Here is an 18,559-nt window from a genome sequence, read left to right on the forward strand (position 1 = left end):
TGGCGTCAACAAAGATTTCTTAAATAGGACACAAAACCTGATATCCATAAAGAATAAGATTCATAAATTCAACTACATTAAACTAAGAACTTCTGTTCATTAATGGATATCAAAAGAGAATCAAAAGACATACTATAGAATGGGAGGAGATAATATTTGCAACACATAGCCCTGACAAAGGACTGATATTCAAATATATAAAGAACTCCTATAACAAAAGAATAAGGACAACTCATTTAAATAAAGGGTAAAAGACTTGAACAGAATTCATAGAAGAGGAAATCCTGATGCATGGCTAAATAAAAAGTTGTCCAATCTCCTGGGGAATCAGAGAATAGCAAAGTAAAATTACAAGATACATCGCACATCTACTAGACAAAAATGAGTCTGACAAAGGCAAGTGCTGGCCAGCGTGACAAGCAAAGAAACTTTTATACAACGCTGGTGGGCATGCAAATTGGTAAAACCACTCTTTCACATTACCTAGCAAATGTGAAGATAAGCACACTCTATGACCTAGCAATTCTGCTCTAGAGAGAAATGTATGTGCATATGAACCAGAATACATGGAAGAATGTTTAAAAGAACATCATTTATAATAGACAAAACCTAGAAATCACCCAACTATCCCTCTAGAATAGAGGGATAAACTGTGGCATATTTATATAATAGAAATTATACAACAACAAAAACAAATAATCTAGAGCTACAACATGGATGAATCTTACAAACAGTATATTGAGCAAAATAAGCAAAATATGAAATAATATATTCAGCATGATTTAATTTACATGAAGTTCAAAACCAGGCAAAATTAAATCATTATTTTAAGACACATACTGGGTGGTAAAATTGCAAAGAAAAGCAAGAAAGAAATTATCATAAAAGTCAGAATAATGTTATCTTTGAGGAAGAGAGAGGGTTGTGATCAATAGGGACCACATGGCAAAGGGCTTCTGGGGTGTCAGAAATGTTCTATTTCTTGAGTTGGGTGGCAGTTACACAGATGTTCATTATGTACCTATTTGCTATTTCATATATTTATAACCTATGTAATTTTCTATATTTGTGTCATATTTCACAATTTTAAAAGAGTTGAAAAAAGAATGTTTTGATGCTCCTAGCACATATATGCCAGACAAAGCTTTTCCACGAAGACAGTTCAAGGAGGACTTCAGTATGTCTCCTGAGACAGGACAGTGATTTTAAGAAGCCACTTTCTCCCATTCTGTATCTCAGATAATCAACTTACCCGGTGGTGACAGCATATTTGATGTGGTTGCTTGTGGTATAGATAAATACCCCACTCTCATCCCAGGCCCCACTCTTGACACGAATGTTCTCATGAATGTTACATAGAGCCTCCAGTTTGCGGTTACAGATCACAATGGCTGTAAGAGGCAAAGGACATGAGTGCTCTGCTGGACAGGGTGAGTGAAGTAGACTGGCAGGGATGGGGAGGGAGGGATTGGTCTCTACATCAGGGTGGACATAATGAAGACTTACCATGTTTGGCCAGTAGTGCTACATGGGACATGTCTGCTGACCAGATAACATATTTCACCTTGGAAATCTTCACAGATGCCAGAGTCCTGGGATAGAGAGAGAAGGGCAAATGTGAGTGGACCTGATTCCCTTATTCCAGGTTATGACCTACCTCCTTTTCATCTCCAAATTAATGTAAACCGAAATTTCTTAAAATAATACCAAATAAACATTTTCTGTATTACAGTTCAGTGACTTAAACATTTGGCTCACATTGTATACTTCCCTCTTCCTCAACTCCCTGCCCCTCATTCCCATGTATTATTAGGGACTTGTGTATGTCTGTTTTCACCAATGGACTATAAGCTCCTTTAAGTACAGGAACTATGTTATTCATTTCTGTGTCCCTATTATTCTAAGTCCCAAGAGCATTCTTTGTTCAGATAAATGCTCTGAAAACAAATAAGTCCCTTGTTGTAATGCTAGTGTGTATGTACAGGATGGAGAGTGATCACAGAGGAAAAAAAGTGGTTAGAAAGAGTCTTGGAGTTACAGCACAAGAAGTGGCTAAGCCACAGGTCAAACTCACTTGGGGGAAGAAAAGCTCCCACTAAAGATTTCCACTCTCCCCCACTATATGCCTGTCTGCTTAGGGGCATCTGACATGTTACCGCTTCTGCTGTACGTCAAAGAGCGTGATGGATTCTGCATCTCGAAGCAGGAGGTTGCCTGTGCCAGCGTAAAAAATCTCATCACAGTTGGGCACCTGTACCTTTTTGGTGATCTCATTCTTCAGATTCTTGATCAGAAGCTGAAATGAGTATAAAAGGTGGGGTTAAGAGGAATACATGTAAGATGATGTCAGCTGACAACGTCCCTCAGCAATTATTCCTTAGCTTCAATAAACAAAGTATTTTTGTTTTCTGTCTGTCCAGGTCAATCACCACTCTACGTAGACCACTCCAACTAAGATCCTCTCCAAGGGTCTTGATAGCTTTTTTTTTTTCAATTGAAATATCCTGAGAAGTCCAACTAAAATCTGAATTCCTCAATCAACCAGAGAGAGAATACAGCACTTCTGAGGCTTAAATTTTTGTTAAATATTTTCTTGAGAGAGCTTTGCTTAACTTTTTTAGGACCCGTTACCTTTTAAGTACCATCAGAGGTAGTAGGATAAGGAAGAGGATCTACTCCTTATCTAGCTCACCTATTTCATTTTTTTGGTGGGGGACGGGGTGGGGGCTTGCCACGTGGCTTGCAGGATCTTAGTTCCCAGGCCAGGGATCGAACCCGGGCCCCAGCAGTGAAAGTGCCAAGTCCTAACCACTGGACCGTCAGGGACTTCCCAGCTCACCTATTTCAAATTTGATGTTTTTCGGCTCCTGTGTTATCAAGAGTGACTTTAGCTTGGTTCTTAAGCCCAGAGCCACAGTGATCATCCACCCAATCAAATCAATTTTAAGGCCTTTTTTTCCCAAGGGGTTTGGGGTAGAGCTAAGGAGAAAGCAGCCAATACACGAGGACCACAGCTGCCCGGGGGAGAGTAAGGGGAAAAAAAATGCTCTCTATTCTGCAATACACAGGCCACTGCCACCACACTGTCCAAATTAATTTCCCTTTTTAGTCTTAACTCACCGAATGCATCCGATCTAGGACAGCAAACCGATTGCGAGCAACCCAAACAGCTGTCAGGCCTGAGGATCGTTTCCCTTCAGGAGCTGAGAGGAACAAAACCAAAGGGCAGGAGCATGTAGTAAGCTACTGGCAGGTGACAGAGTCAGGTGCCATGAAGCTGCCAGTCTTGCTGGCTGCCATGTTGGCTTTGCCAGTTCAGCTGCTTCCTAACTTATTCAGCCATGACCTGAGGCTATTGTCAGTGACTTTTCCCCACCAGTCCCCTCCAAACTCCAACCTCCACCCCTGCCAAGCCTCTTTTCTCTAGGCCAAGTGACTGCATTTCAGCCAACACCATATACTGGCAGAAGGACCACCCCCATCTTGGGAGACAGCACATTCCATCAAGCTAACGAGCAGGGAGGGCCTCGCTGGCCAAGCTGCAGCACAAAGCAAGCAGCCTGTGAGTGTCTTGGACCTCCTATCTCAACAAGCTGGAGTAGAGACAGAGACCCCTCTCCAGGACGCAGCTGCTCTGCTGCTTTTAACATGCAAATGCAGACCTCCTAGTAGAGCAGGGTGGGGCAGAGCGCTCCTAACTAAATCCCCACAGCTCTATGCTAGGCAGTATTTAGCACCAAGCTGATGCTCCATAAATGTCAATCAATCACTCAACAAAGTTACAACGTGTTTCTCAGTTCCCAAACACTTCACTGGCTGATTAGAATTCCGAATGGGCACTCCACACTCTGGGAAACTTCAAAGGAGATACACAAAAGGATGCACGGAAATATTTTTTTATCTATTAGTATCAGCAGGAAACTGGACAATACGTGCTGGCCAGCCTTGCCAGGCCACCCCCTGACAACCAGGGGTGTCAGGCAATTTACAAAATTAATTATTATCACAACCAACACTCCCATTTTCCAGGGGCCGAAGAACCACACTATTCAAGCCTTTGCTCTTTCTCTTCCTCTGTGTTGTACCTTTATTCCTTTAATAATTATTATCTCCCTCAAAAAATGGAGAAGGTAAAATAAAAGTGGTTATAAGACAAAACCAAAATATTTTAGACTCTATTAATTGTAAACAGATGGGGAAAAGAAGCAAGGGGATGGGTAAGCAGGACCAAATTAAAAAAATTGGTCAGAAATGGCTTGACTGATTAATTTATAGGGGAGACTTTGATTTATGGATATCAAAGACCTACAGGTTTTCTCTCTTCTCACCATGACCACACTTATAGGAGAGTGATGATATTAGCAGCAATAATGACACAGTGGCACCCACAATAGGACAGAGCTAGCAAAGTATTTATCAGAATCTGCTGATTCGGTCTAAAATATCATGAAAGTATGGTACTAAGAGTGGGGACCTGAGGAACAAACCTCTGACCTACAAACCAACTGGAGGAAGTACACTAAAAGGAGCATAAGTGAGACTCAAATCTATTCTGAGAATGTTTTGTCAGCAAGTTCTAGCAGAAAGGACTAAAAAGGGATGTTGGTGATGGAAGAGGCAGGCAGGGGTCTCAGCTGGATCCGGGATCCCTGGTGGGGTGAGGGGCTGTTAACAGCCTCGTCTTTCTGACATGCAAAAGGAAGCAAATCGGATCTGGATATGGATGGGAGAGCATAAATCCCTAGTCCCAGGATGAGACACTGCAAGATTGGAACCACGTTTTTAAATAAATGAAACTACCAGGGTGAAAGTCACATCAGCTGACAATAAACTAGGATAACATGCTGTGCTGAAAGAGAAAATGGAGAGTTTCTAATAACCAAATTATAAAATATATATATCTAGCTGGAGTAATAAAATGGAGGAGGAACATGAATATTTCACATCACGGTTGCCTCTGATGCAATTGTCAGCAGCACCTGCCAACAGACATGAGTGATGTGGCCATGGCCTGGGGACGGAACGTGAAAAACTTGAAGAGGAGTGATGATTTGGGTGAGGAGAGCTAGGAGCAGAGTCGGGTATACAAAGCGAATGCCTACCATCAGGATTCTGGGAGTCGGCATCCTTGGGGATGGTGTACAAGTCATAGGTACTATTCTCTAAATTACTGGCTCTCTGTAGAGGAAAGGGAGGAATTGTTAGTAAGAGCACCCAAGATATCAGTTTACTCTGACAGAAAACAGCACCATTATACAGACAGCAACCTGAAACTATACTTTTCACACCTTTCACTCAGAAGGCATTTGAACGTTTCTACAGCTAAAAATTATAGGGCTCGTTGCCAAAGAATTCAGCATTCATGTCACCTTATTTTTCTTTTATCTTCCAAAGATGTAGATATCTTTTGAATGAAAGCAAGGACTGCTCTCTATTCCACAAATTAACAGACTAAGACCCCAATATTCCAGTGCCCCACCTGAGTATATTCATCAACTTAAAAGTCTGTTTGAAGGTAAAAAAAAGACATCAAAGAAAAAACATTAAAGGAAAGTGCCAGGAGGAAAATATGGGACTGTTAGATATTGAAGAAGAACTGGGATCAGACACCAGAAGTCATATCGGGAAAGACAGGTTTTCATTCTTCTGACTTGGCAATGAAGGCACTAAAATTAGAATGTCATTTCTTTCTTTTTTTTTTTTTTTTTTAATTGTATGGCAAGAAATAAGGAGGGCTACTTGATGACCCCAAAGGTAACACCACTGAAAGGAACTCCTCTCAAAATCAGCTCTACTATTTTCACCCAAATGGAGGGAATCAAGATAAGCATCTCCTTTGAGTAGGATATAGTCCCAAACATTCTTTCAAATTACTTTCAGTGATTTGGGTGATTCATCCCGATGCTCCATTAAGTTTAGAAGTTGTTAGCCTTATGAAAGATGTAAGTACACAAACCCTTAACGTGTTCATGACAGCTGAAGCCTACCTGGTTTGAGCCTCTGTTTACTGTTTCAGCTCTCTCAAAATGACCATTAAATAGTTTCTAAGAAGCCATTAGAGATCCTCTAAGGGCATGAGAAAGAGAGCTATGGGAAATGAGGAGATCCTGGGAGGTTTACTTACTGTACACAGTAGGACTGCATTTTCTGCTGGATTGTACGACATGTTGAACACTGGGAACTTGGAACCACTAGAGATATATATACAAAAAACAGAGAAATTAGTAAAAAGACATAATGACAATAGGAAAAAAGGAATTACTACTACACCTCCTACTTACCTCATCTTTACAGATATACTTATCATTTTTCTGGAATAAAAATAAATGAATGTTGCATCTATTTCTTCCTTCCTTTAAGGCTTAGGGACTCCCCTATTTCAGCTTTGAGCACAGAGTTTTAAAAAAGCACACCTAGTACAAGTCTACGTATTCAACAGAAGGTATAGTTAGCACTCACTGTAGTGAGTGGGATTGATTCTTCTTGGGTACAAATTCCTACACATAATTGCAGTGGATACCACAGAGTAACATGATGTGATTTGTCTCTGGCTAGTTTCTCCTGTCCCTTGGAGTGATAACATAAACCCATTTTTTTATTGTGGTAATGCTGGAGGGTGGTTATCAAACCCTTATGCCAAAGCCTGCCACCATGAATGTTTCAGCATGCTGATACGTCTGGCTTTCCAAGAGGATAGTTCCTTTTGCCAGGCACCCTAGATATTATCATATCTTCCGAGTTAAGAGTTTCCAGAGACATATATTCTGGTTTAGAGCTGCATGCATTTTGCTGAAAAGCAAAGGGAGAGGTATAGAAAAGAAATGCTAAATAAAGGCAAAGAGGCCTGTCACCAAGCTGGGCTACTCTCAACCAGGAAACTTTCCCTGGTTTTCAAGACACCTGGCAAACTTGGCAGTATAATTTCCTTTCCACAGCGTCTCTAGCATTGTCAACAGGGAAGTCCCCATTGGCCTCATGGCCACCACCATGCTCCTGGGGATTCTACCTGTGACAGGAGATGAGATCCAAAACGTTGTTAACAGAACAGACTCCAGTTTGTGAGTATTGTTTCATGGTAACAGATGAGACAGTTTGGAGGGAAGAAACAAGTCTGATTTACCTCCGCAACTGCATCACAGCTACATCTTTGGAGCTGTTGAAATCCAACTGACGTAAGAATCGGTCCTTGACATAATGAAGCATATTGCCATGAACAGCATAGGCTGGCCGTTCCCGTTCCAGTTTAAACACAATCATGCCACCATCATGGCCTGGGCCACAGGGAAAAAGGAGGAAAGAATTAGCTGTAGGCAAGAAAGAAAACTGGAAACAGGAGATACACAAAGATGACGACTGTATATGAATGCTAAAAACAAAGTTAAGACACCTAAATGCATTCTTTATTTGCCTAAATTCTCACAATTCTTGGAATCTTTATTCAAGTAAACACCTGTAAATCCTTTACCAATACTCACTCTATCATACTGCCACATTAGACAAACCCTCCTCTGTGTTCTCCTAACTGTTTTGTACAAACCTCCGTCACAGCACATACCATTCTGCACTGTAACTGTTTAGGTATATCATCCCCAGTATACACTGAGCTCCCTGAAAACAGAAATTACAATAATTTCCATCCTTCCCCAGTCACTATCAAATAACAAACATAAAAAGTAAGTGCTGAACAAATGGATGCTAGTTTAAAAAGCCTTTCTGGTTCTGTTTTTTAAAAATGTTTTGCTTTTCCCTACTAACATTATCCATCACTCAGAAAAACCTTCAATCTTTGTCCTCCTAGTATACACTCCACACATAAATCAGATCATGTCACTTCCCCACCCAACACCTTCCAATGGCTTTCCATTCTTTCAGAATAAAGTCTTAAATTCTAATGGCCTACAAGGCAATGCCCAATCTGGCTTGGTCTTACCTCCTATTATTTAGCCCCTTACTGTGCTCCAACTGGCCACTTTGATGCTCCTCAAACATGTTAAACATTTCTCATATCACGGTCTTTGCATTTGCTGTTCCCACTGTCAATGTATTTATCATTCCCCTTCACTTTCCTGAACACCCAGTATAAAGCAGCAGTCCCCACATTCATCCCTCTCTACCCACTTTTTTTTTTTTTTTAAACTGTTCTTAAATTTATTTATTTATTTATTTATTTTTGGCTGTGTTGGGTCTTCGTTTCTGTGTGAGGGCTTTCTTTGGTTGTGGCGAGCGGGGGCCACTCTTCATCGCGGTCGCGGGCCTCTCACTGTCGCGGCCTCTCTTGTTGTGGAGCACAGGCTCCAGACGCACAGGCTCAGTAGTTGTGGCTCACGGGCCCAGCTGCTCCGCGGCATGTGGGATCTTCCCAGACCAGGGCTCGAACCCGTGTCCCCTGCATTGGCAGGCGGATTCTCAACCACTGCGCCACCAGGGAAGCCCTACCCACTTACTTTTGCTTAACTTTCCTTTAAAGCAGTTTTCACCATACATTGTTTTATATATTTATTGTTTTATGGGTCTACCTCCCTTCACTACAAATAAAAGTTCCATGGCCTCAGGTGTAGCGCTTTCCAGGGACTGCCCCACGCCCACTCCAGCCCCAGGCACTCCACCAAGAGACCACACTCCCCAGGGACTATGCCTGCCCAGATGCACTCCAGCCCCAGCAAGCCTGTCAAAGCTGCCAGGTGCAAACAATCTACACAGGAAAGCTTTCGCCCAAGGCCACTCCTTGAAAAGACCAGGAGAGGTAGCTGTTTTGCTTAAATTCATAGAAGCAAAAACCAAAAGTCAAACAAAAGGGAGACAGAGGAATATGTTCCAAAAGAAACAACAAAATAAACCCCCAGGAAAAACCCCTAATGAAACAGAGATAAGTAATTTATCTGATAAAGAGTTCAAAGAAACAGTCATAAGGATGCTCACCAAACTTGGGAGAAGAATGGAAGAATTCAGTGAGAACTTCAACAAAGACTTAGAAAATATAAGAAAGAACCAATCAAAAGTGAAGAATACAAAAACAGAAAAAATATGCTAGAGGGAATCAACAGCAGATTAGATGATATGGAAGAACAGATGAGCAATCTGTAAGACAGAATAGTGGAAATCACCCAATCGTAACAGCAAAAAGAAAGAATTTTTTTAAAAATGAGAGTTAAGGGACTTCTGGGACGACATCAAGCATACTAACTTTCACATTATAGGATTCCCAAAGGAGAAGAGAGAAAGGGACAGAAACCTTATTTGAATAAATAATGGCTGAAAACTTTCCTAACCTCAGGAAGGAAGTAGATATCCAGGTCCAAGAAGCACAGAGATTCCCAAATAAGATGAACCCAAAGATATCCTCACCATGACATATTATAATTAAAATGGCAAGAGTTAAAGATAAGGAGAGAATCTTAACACATTATTGGCCAGGGGATTTTTGCAGAAACTGATGCCTGTGGCCAGCGATTTGTTATATAAGTGAATACTGAAACACCCGCGTTTGAGTATAACTATTAACAACTGTTTTTGCACTTAATGTATTTCTTTGAAACTTTGTACATGTCTAACTAAAGCATTCTAATATTTCATTAGAGTGTGATAGGCAGTACAGCAGGCACCTCTGTGCAAGGGAACAGAACATCTATTACAAATATATCGTGTTTCACTGTGCTTTCCCCTGGAAGAGCAGACTCTACACTTTCTGGCGGCATTTTTTTTTTTTTAATTTTATTTATTTTTGGCTGCATTGGGTCTTCGTTGCTGCACACGGGCTTTCTCTAGTTGCGGCAAGTGGGGGCTACTCTTTGTTGCAGTGCGCAGGCTTCTCATTGAGGTGGCTTCTCGTTGCAGAGCACAGGCTCTAGGTGCTTGGGCTTCAGTAGTTGTGGCACGCAGGCTCAGTAGTTGTGGCTTGAGGGCTCTAGAGCGCAGGCTCGGTAGTTGTGGCGCACGGGCTTAGTTGCTCTGCATGTGGGATCTTCCCGGACCAGGGCTCAAACCCGTGTCCCCTGCACTGGCAGGCAGATTCTTAACCACTGTGCCACCAGGGAAGCCCCGTGGCATTTTTTTTTAGTCCTGTGGGTATTATTTCCTCTAGAACATGTTCTTTTATTTTACCTGATAGTCGACAAGGTGGATCTTTGTGGGGGGCTCTTTTAGAAACACCACAAGAAGGACCAGGTGCGGGACTACCACTATACTCACCAGAATGGTCAATTACCCATTCTCTAGCTACTGCTAACAAAAATTGCTTGTAAGTCATTTTATTCTGTGCATTAAGGCTACAATAAATTTTAAACGCATTGAATAAACTGCAATTACTCAAATAGAAACCCACTTTCTTATATCATTTTCGAGTTTTCCAGAGGATATTGCAGTTTGCCAGGTAGTGACTGGATCAATCAACTCCTTTCATACATTTATTATACTCTAATATACAAGTGGGCTTAGTCATCTGATGGCCAGTCCTCCTGTCTTCTTTTCCTGTAGATGCTATGGAGGCATAATGAATAGTTGTCACCATGCAGACTAGCCTTTTGTCTTTCCATATAAGAAAAATCACTTTTCCCTTCCATAAGAATGTCATTTCTCCCCTCTGTAGATTTTTAGATTTCTCTTGATTGGTTTGGTAGACCATGATTCTCTCTTATAGTCCCACAAATTCTGGTTTTATTTTTCAACAATATTTCAGATGTGGACACACTGTTTTAATAATTGTCTTGGTAAATACAGTGCCATGAACCAAGATAAGGTTGTAGGACCAATAAAATTGTTTCTTGCAGTTTCTATCCTTCACCCATGTAAATCTCAAGGTTGCATATATACCCAGTTTCACTTTCGTTAACCATCCTGACCAAACTTATTTTGTAAGTTTTCTGGGATTATAGGTTTTGAATCTGAGTCATCCTCTCCACTTTATCATTGCCTCATCAAGTGATAGCTCTTGTTTGGGTATATAGATCGATGGAAATTTTGGTAGAAAATAATCCAAAAGAGGTTTAACTTTTGAACCTCTCTGTCTGCAGTAAGTAGAGTTTCTGAGTTATTGCTGAAGTGAAGAAACGTCATTATTTTTTCAAACCTTCTTCTCGTCATAATCTTTGGCAAGATAGGTGTTTCAAGTAAGGGATCAGTCGACCAATATTCTTTCCAGTGTGACTTTCTTATTTGTCCCATCAAAATTATTAATCCATGGAAGCAACCTAAACGCCCATCGACAGACGAGTGGATAAAGAAGATGTGGTATATATACACAATGGAATATTACTCAGCCATAAAAAGGAACTAAATTGGGTCATTTGTAGAGATGTGGATGGACCTAGAGACTGTCATACAGAGTGAAGTAAGTCAGAAAGAGAAAAACAAATATCATATATTAACGCATATATGTGGAATCTAGAAAAATGGTACAGATGAACCAGTTTGCAAGGCAGAAATAGAGACACAGATGTAGAGAACAAATGTATGGACACCAAGAGGGGGAAAGTGGTGGGCGGGGGGGCAGTGGTAGGATGAATTGGGAGATTGGGATTGACATATATACACTAATATGTATAAAATAGATAACTAATAACCTACTGTATAAAAAAATAAAATAAAATTAAATTCAAAAAAAAATAAAGGAAGCTTCATACCTCTTAAAAAAAAAAATTAATCCAAGAAACTTCTTCATATCACTATTGGTTACATCGGTCCATTTTAAAGCCTTATCATACTTTTTATATGCTTTTTCATTCTGTTGGTGATACAAGTTTGTTTGAGAAGCAACCAACTCGAAAAAGTCGTTACCAAAAATTAATTCTGTTATTTCACTAACACTTTGCAGGTTATTACATTCAATAGTTACACCTGACACACCTGTAAAGTCTTCTAATTTTTGTGAAATGTTGTCTGCAATCCACTGTTCTGCAGAAGCAAGGGAGCATTCTCCAGCACCATGAGTTTCATTTTCACTTTCCATATCAGAATCAATCACTAAGTTTTTTTGTCTTTTTGTTGGTCTAACATTCACATTGTCTGAATCAGAACTATATTCTGAAGAACTATCATCTTCTGAGACACTAGTATATATGTCACTTGGACAATCAGAGAAAGTATCTGCATAAAATTCACCGAAAAATTCTTCTTCACTCAAAATCTCGCGATGCATCATTTTTGAAAATTTTATGGTAACAAACTTGTGTTTATAATATACACAAGGTTGGAACAAAAACCTAATGGAGCAAAATGCAAATGATAACGACATTCATAAGTTGTATAATGAACCCTTGATCAATTTTAAGCTCTAACAACTTTGTATGGTGATGTTAATTGTATCACTCTCTAAAAACGTATTGATACATCTCCAGTCAATAACATTCAGGTAACAAAAGATGTATTAATACATCTCTGGTCAATAATGTGTTAAAGGCAGCAAGAGAAAAACAACTAATCACATACAAGGAAAACCCCATAAGACTCTCAGCTGATTTTTCAGCAGAAACTTTATAGGCCAGAAAGGAATGGCAGGATACATATAAAATGCTGAGCGGAAAAGACTTACCACTTAGCATCTATCCAGCAAGGTTATCATTCAGAACTGAAGGAGAAAGAGTTTCTCAGACAAGCAAAAACTAAAAGAGTTCACTACTAAACCAGCCTTACATGAAATGTCAAGGTCTCCTTCAAGCAGAAAAGAAAAGGCACCAACTAGAAATAAAAACATATATGAGGGACTTCCCTGGTGGTGCAGTGGTTAAGAATCCTCCTGCCAATGCAGGCGACACGGGTTCGAGCCCTGGTCCAGGAAGATCCCACATGCTGCAGAGCAACTAAGCTCGTGCGCCACAACTACTGAGCCCACGCTCTAGAGCCAGCGAGCCACAACCACTGAGCCCATGTGCCACAACTACTGAAGCCTGCACACCTAGAGCCCATGCTCCACAACAAGAGAAGCCACTGAAATGAGCAGCCCACGTACCACAATGAAGAGTAGCCCCCACTCACCACAACTAGAGAAAGCCCATGTGCAGCAACGAAGACCCAACATAGCCAAAAATAAATTTAAAAAACATTTAAAAAGATAAAAAAAAAAAAAGAAAATACATCAAAGGAAAAATCTCACTGATAAAAGCAAATACATAGTAAAGGCAGTGGATCAGCCACTTAAAAAGCTAGTATGAAAGTTAAAAGACCAGAGAACAGTTGACCCTTAAACAACATGGATCTTAACTGCACTGGTCCACTTACACACAGTTCTCTTTCACTAAATATGTACAATAATACTACACAGTCCACTGTTGGTTGAATCTGCAGATACGGAACCACAGGTACAGAGAGTCAACTGTAAACTTATACGCACATTTTAGACTGCACAGAGGGTCAGTGTCCCTAACTTCCACGTTGTTAAAGGGTCAAGTGCAGTATAATCAACTATAATTACAAAAAATAGTTAAAGTATACACAAAATAAAGAGATATAAAATATGAAATAAAAAACATAAAATGGGGTACATGTAAAAATGTAGTGCTTTTAGAATGCCTTTGAACTTAAGTGACTATCAGCTTAAAATAGACAAATATATATATACAGTTCAATATTTATGAAATTCATGGTAACCACAAACAAAAACTTACAATGGATAGACAACAAATAAAGAGAAACAAATCCAAATGTAACACTAAAGGAATCCATCAAACCACAAGGGAAGAAACCAAAAGAACAAGACAGGAACAGAGAAGAACTACAAAAACAACCAGAAAAAAATTAACAAAACGTCAAAAAGCACATACCTATCAATAATTACTTTAAAGGTAAATGGAATAAATGCACCAAGCAAAAGACTTACAGTGGCTGAATGGATTAAAAAAATGAGACCTATCTATATGCTGCCTACAAGAGACTCAAGTCAGATCTAAAGATACACACAGACTGAAAGTGAAGGGATGGAAAAAGATATTTCATGCAAATGTAAAAGAAAAGAAAGCTAGGACGTTACTCATATCAGACAAAATAGACTTTAAAACAAAGATCATATCAAAAGGCAAAGAAGGGCATTACATAATGATAAAGGGGTCAATCCAACAAGAGAATATAACATTTGCAAACATTTATACAACCAACATAGGAGTACCTAAATATATAAAGCAAATATTAATAGAAATAAAGGGAGAAACTGACAATAACACAATAATACTAGGGGACATTACACCCTACTTACATCAATGGACAGATCATATCAACAAGGAAACACTGGCCTTAAATGACACATTAGACGAGATAGAATTAATAGATAGAGAACAGTCTATCCAAAAGTGGCAAAATACATTATTTTCAAGTGCATATTGAACATACTCCAGGACAGATCTCATGCTAGGCCACAAAACAAGGCTTGATAAATTTAAGACTGAAGTAATTTCAAGTGCCTTTTTCACCAAAAAATATGAAACTAGAAATCAACTACAAGAAGAAAACTAGAAAAAACACAAACATGTGGAGACTAAACAACATGCTACTAAACAACAAATGAGTCAACAAAGAAATCAGAGGAAATCAATAATACCTGAAGACAAATGAAAATGGAAACACAAGTGTCCAACATCTATGGGACACAGCAAAAGCAGTTCTAAGAGGAAGTTCATAGTGATACAGGCCTACCCCAAGAAACAAGAAAAATCTCAAGCAATCTAAAAGTAGATTTAAAAAAAAACAAAATGAAGAACAAGCAAAGCTCAGTGAGTATAAGGAAGAAATGATAAAGATTAGAGCAGAAATAAATGAAACAGAGACTAAAAAAACAACAGAAAATACAATGAAACTAAGCGTTGGTTCTTTGAAAGATAAAATCTACAAACTTTTAGCCAGACTCATTAAAAAATAAAAGAGAGGGCTTCCCTGGTGGCACAGTGGTTGAGAATCCGCCTGCCAATGCAGGGGACATGGGTTCAAGCCCTGGTCTGGGAAGATCCCACATGCCGCGGAGCAACTAGGCCCGTGAGCCACAATTACTGAGCCTGTGCGTCTGGAGCCTGTGCTCCGCAAAAAGAGAGGCTGCGATAGTGAGAGGCCCAGGCACCGCGATGAAGAGTGGCCCCCGCTTGCCACAACTAGAGAAAGCCCTCACACAGAAACGAAGACCCAACACAGCCATAAATAAATAAATTAATAAATTAAAAAAAAAAAGAGGTGTGGAATTTAAAAAAAAAAAAAAAAAAGAGAGCCCCAATAAAATCAGAAATGAAAGAGGAGAAATTACACCTGACAGCACAGAAATACAAAGGACTGATTATAAGAGAATACTACAAACAATGATATGCCAACAAATTAGACAACCTAAATGGATAAATTCCTAGAAACATACAATCTTCCAAGACTGAGTCATGTAGAAACAGGAAACCTGAATAGATCAATTACTAACAAAATTGAATCAGTAATCAACAAACTCCCAAAAAACAAAAGTCCAGGTCCAGATGGCTTCAAAGGTAAATTCTACCAACATTTAAAGAAGAGTTAATATCTATCCTTTTCAAATTATTCCAAAAATTGAAGAGGAAATAACACTTCCAAACTCATTTAATGAGGAGAGCACTACCTTGATACCAAAACCAGGCAAAGACCATAAGAAACCAAAAATTATAGGCCAATATCCCTGATGAGCATAGATGCAAAAATCCTTAACAAAATACTAGCAAACCAAATACAACGATACATTGAAAGGATAATACACCATGATCAAGCACAATTCATTCCAGGGATGCAAGGATGGTTTAACATCCATAAATCAATGTGATACACCACATTAACAAAATGAAGGGTAAAAATCATATGATCATGTCGATAGATGTAGAAAAAGCATTTGACAAAATTTAACATCCATTTATGATAAAAACTCTCAGCAAAGTGGGTATGGAGGGGAAAATACCTCAACACAATAAAGGCCATACATGACAAACACACAGCTAACATCATACTCAATGGTGAAAAGCTGAAAGCTCTTCCACTAGGATCAGGAACAAGAAAAGGATACCCACTCTTGTCACTCCTATTCAACATAGTATTGGAAGTCCTAGCCACAGCAATTAGGTAAGAAAAAGAAAAGGCATCTAAATTGCAAAAGAAGAAATAAAACTGTCACTATTTACAGATGACAAGATACTATATATAGAAAGCCCAAAAGATTCCACAAAAAAACTATTAGAACTAATAAATTAATTCAGTAAAATTGGAGGAAACAAAATTAATATACAGAAATCTGTTGCAATATCAGAAAGAGAAATGAAGAAAACAATCCCATTTACAATGGCATCAAAAAAGAATAAAAAACCTAGGAATAAATTTAACCAAGGAGGTAAAAGACCTGTATTCTGAAAACTATAAGACACTGATGAAAGAAATTGAAGACAACACAAATAAATGGAAAGATATACCATGCTCATGGACTGGAAGAATCAATATTTTTAAAATGTCCATATTACCCAAAGGAACCTACAGATTCAGTGCAATCCCTATCAAAATACAAATGGTATTTTTCATAGAACTAGACAAATACTCCTAAGATTTGTATGGAACCACAAAAGTTGCCAAATCACCATGGCAATCTTTAGAAAGAAGAACAAAACTGGAGGTATCATGCTCCCAGACTGGAAACTATATTAGAAATCTATAGTAATCAAAACAGTATGATACTGCACAAAAACAGACACATAGATCAATGGAACAGAATAGAGAGCCCAGAAATAAATTCATGCTCACATGGTCAATTAATCTATGACAAAAGAGGCAAAAATATACAATAGGGAAAAGGCAGTCTCTTCAATAAATGGTGTTCGGAAAACTGGATAGCTACATATAAAAGAATCAAACTGAACCACTTTCTTAAACCATGTACAAAAATAAATGCAAAATGGATTAAAGACTTAAATGTAAGACCTAAAACCATAAAACTCCTAGAAGAAAGTGTAGGCAGTAACCTCTTTGACATCAGTCTTAGCAATATTTTTTTGGGTATGTCTCCTCAGGCAAGGGAAACAAAAATAAACACATGGGACTACATCAAACTAAAAAGCTTTTGTACAGCAAAGGATACCACCAACAAAACAAAAAGGCAACCTACTGAATGAGAGAAGATATTTGCAAACAATATATCCAATAAGGGGTTGATATCCAAAATCTGAAGAACTCATACAACTGGGACTTCTCTGGTGGTCCAGTGGTTAACACGCCACACTTCCACTGCAGGGGGCCCAGGTTCGATCCCTGGTCGGGGAACTAAGATCCCGCATGCCATGTGGTGTGGCCAAAAAAAAAAAATCATAAAGAACTCATACAACTCAATATCAAAAATCAAATAAGCCAACTTAAAAATAAGCAGAATACCCAAAAAGATATTTTTCCAAAGAAGACATATAGATAGCCAACAGGCACATGAAAAGGTTCTCGTCACTAATCATCAGAGTAATGCAAATCAAAACCATGAGATACCACCTCACATCTAACAGAATGGCTATTATCAAAAAGACAAGAAACAAGTGTTGACATGGCTTTGGAGAAAAGGGAACCCTTGTGCACCGTTAGTGGGAATTTAAATTGTTGCAGCCACTATGGAAAACAATATGGAGGTTCTTCAAAAAAATTAAAAATAGAACTACCATATATGATCCAGCAATCCCACTCCTGGGTATTTATCAAAAGAAAACAAAAACACTAATTCAAAAAGATATATGTACCCCAATGTTCATTGAAGCACTATTTACAACAGCCAAGATACGGAAGTAACCTAAGTGTCCATCAATAGATGAATGGATAGAGAAGATGTTGTATACATATACAATGAAATATTACTCAGCCATAAGAAAGAATGAAATCTTGCATTTGCAACAGCATGGATGGACATGGAGGGTATTATTTATGCTAAGCAAAATAAGTCAGAGAAAAATAAATACTGTATGATTTCACTTATATGTGGAATTTAAAAAACAAATGTACAAACAAAACAAAATAGAAACAGACTTTTTGATACAGAGAACAAACGGTGGTTGCCAGAAGGGAGAGGTAGGGGGGCAGATGAAATAGGTGAATGGGATTAAGAGGTACAAACTTCCAGGTATAAAATAGGTATAAAATAAATAAGTCATGAAGATGTAATGTACACATAGGGAATATAGTCAATAATATTGTAAGAACATTGTATGGTGACAGACAGTAACTGGTCTTATTGTAGTGATCATTTCATTATGTATAAAAATATCAAATCGGGCTTCCCTGGTGGCGCAGTGGCTAAGAATCTGCCTACCAATGCAGGGGACACATTGGTTCGAGCCCTGGTCCGGGAAGATCCCACATACCGTGGAGCAACTAAGCCCGTGCGTCCCAACTACTGAGCCTGCGCTCTAGAGTCCGTGAGCCACAACTACTGAAGCCCATGCACCTACAGCCCGTGCTCCGCAACAAGAGAAGTCACTGCAACGAGAAGCCCACGCATCACAATGAAGACCAGGCCCCGCTTGTAGCAACTAGAGAAAGCCCGCGTGCAGCAACAAAGACCCAACACAGCCAAAGACAAAAAAATAAAATTAAAATTAAAAAAAAAAAAATCGGC

The 18,559-nt window shown here is 39.1% G+C and overlaps 1 protein-coding gene across 2 annotated transcripts in view; it reads right to left on the bottom strand.

The window, feature by feature from the left end:
* The window catches only part of COPA (COPI coat complex subunit alpha), a 51,158-nt gene that overhangs the window by 12,818 nt on the left and 19,781 nt on the right, over positions 1–18,559 (bottom strand). The window contains exons 11-17 of one of the 2 annotated variants that reach the window (XM_036830241.1): positions 7,121–7,271; positions 6,125–6,191; positions 5,103–5,178; positions 3,121–3,203; positions 2,157–2,296; positions 1,507–1,592; positions 1,253–1,391 (exon numbers count right to left, since the gene is read on the bottom strand). In XM_036830241.1, coding sequence (XP_036686136.1) covers positions 1,253–1,391; positions 1,507–1,592; positions 2,157–2,296; positions 3,121–3,203; positions 5,103–5,178; positions 6,125–6,191; positions 7,121–7,271 — 742 coding nt within the window. Of the gene's footprint in view, positions 1–1,252; positions 1,419–1,506; positions 1,593–2,156; positions 2,297–3,120; positions 3,204–5,102; positions 5,179–6,124; positions 6,192–7,120; positions 7,272–18,559 lie in introns of both variants that reach the window. The other variant, XM_036830231.1, reaches the window with a different exon arrangement.

Source organism: Balaenoptera musculus, chromosome 1 (genome assembly GCF_009873245.2).
Source record: "Balaenoptera musculus isolate JJ_BM4_2016_0621 chromosome 1, mBalMus1.pri.v3, whole genome shotgun sequence".
In the NCBI taxonomy this organism is placed as follows: domain Eukaryota; kingdom Metazoa; phylum Chordata; class Mammalia; order Artiodactyla; family Balaenopteridae; genus Balaenoptera; species Balaenoptera musculus.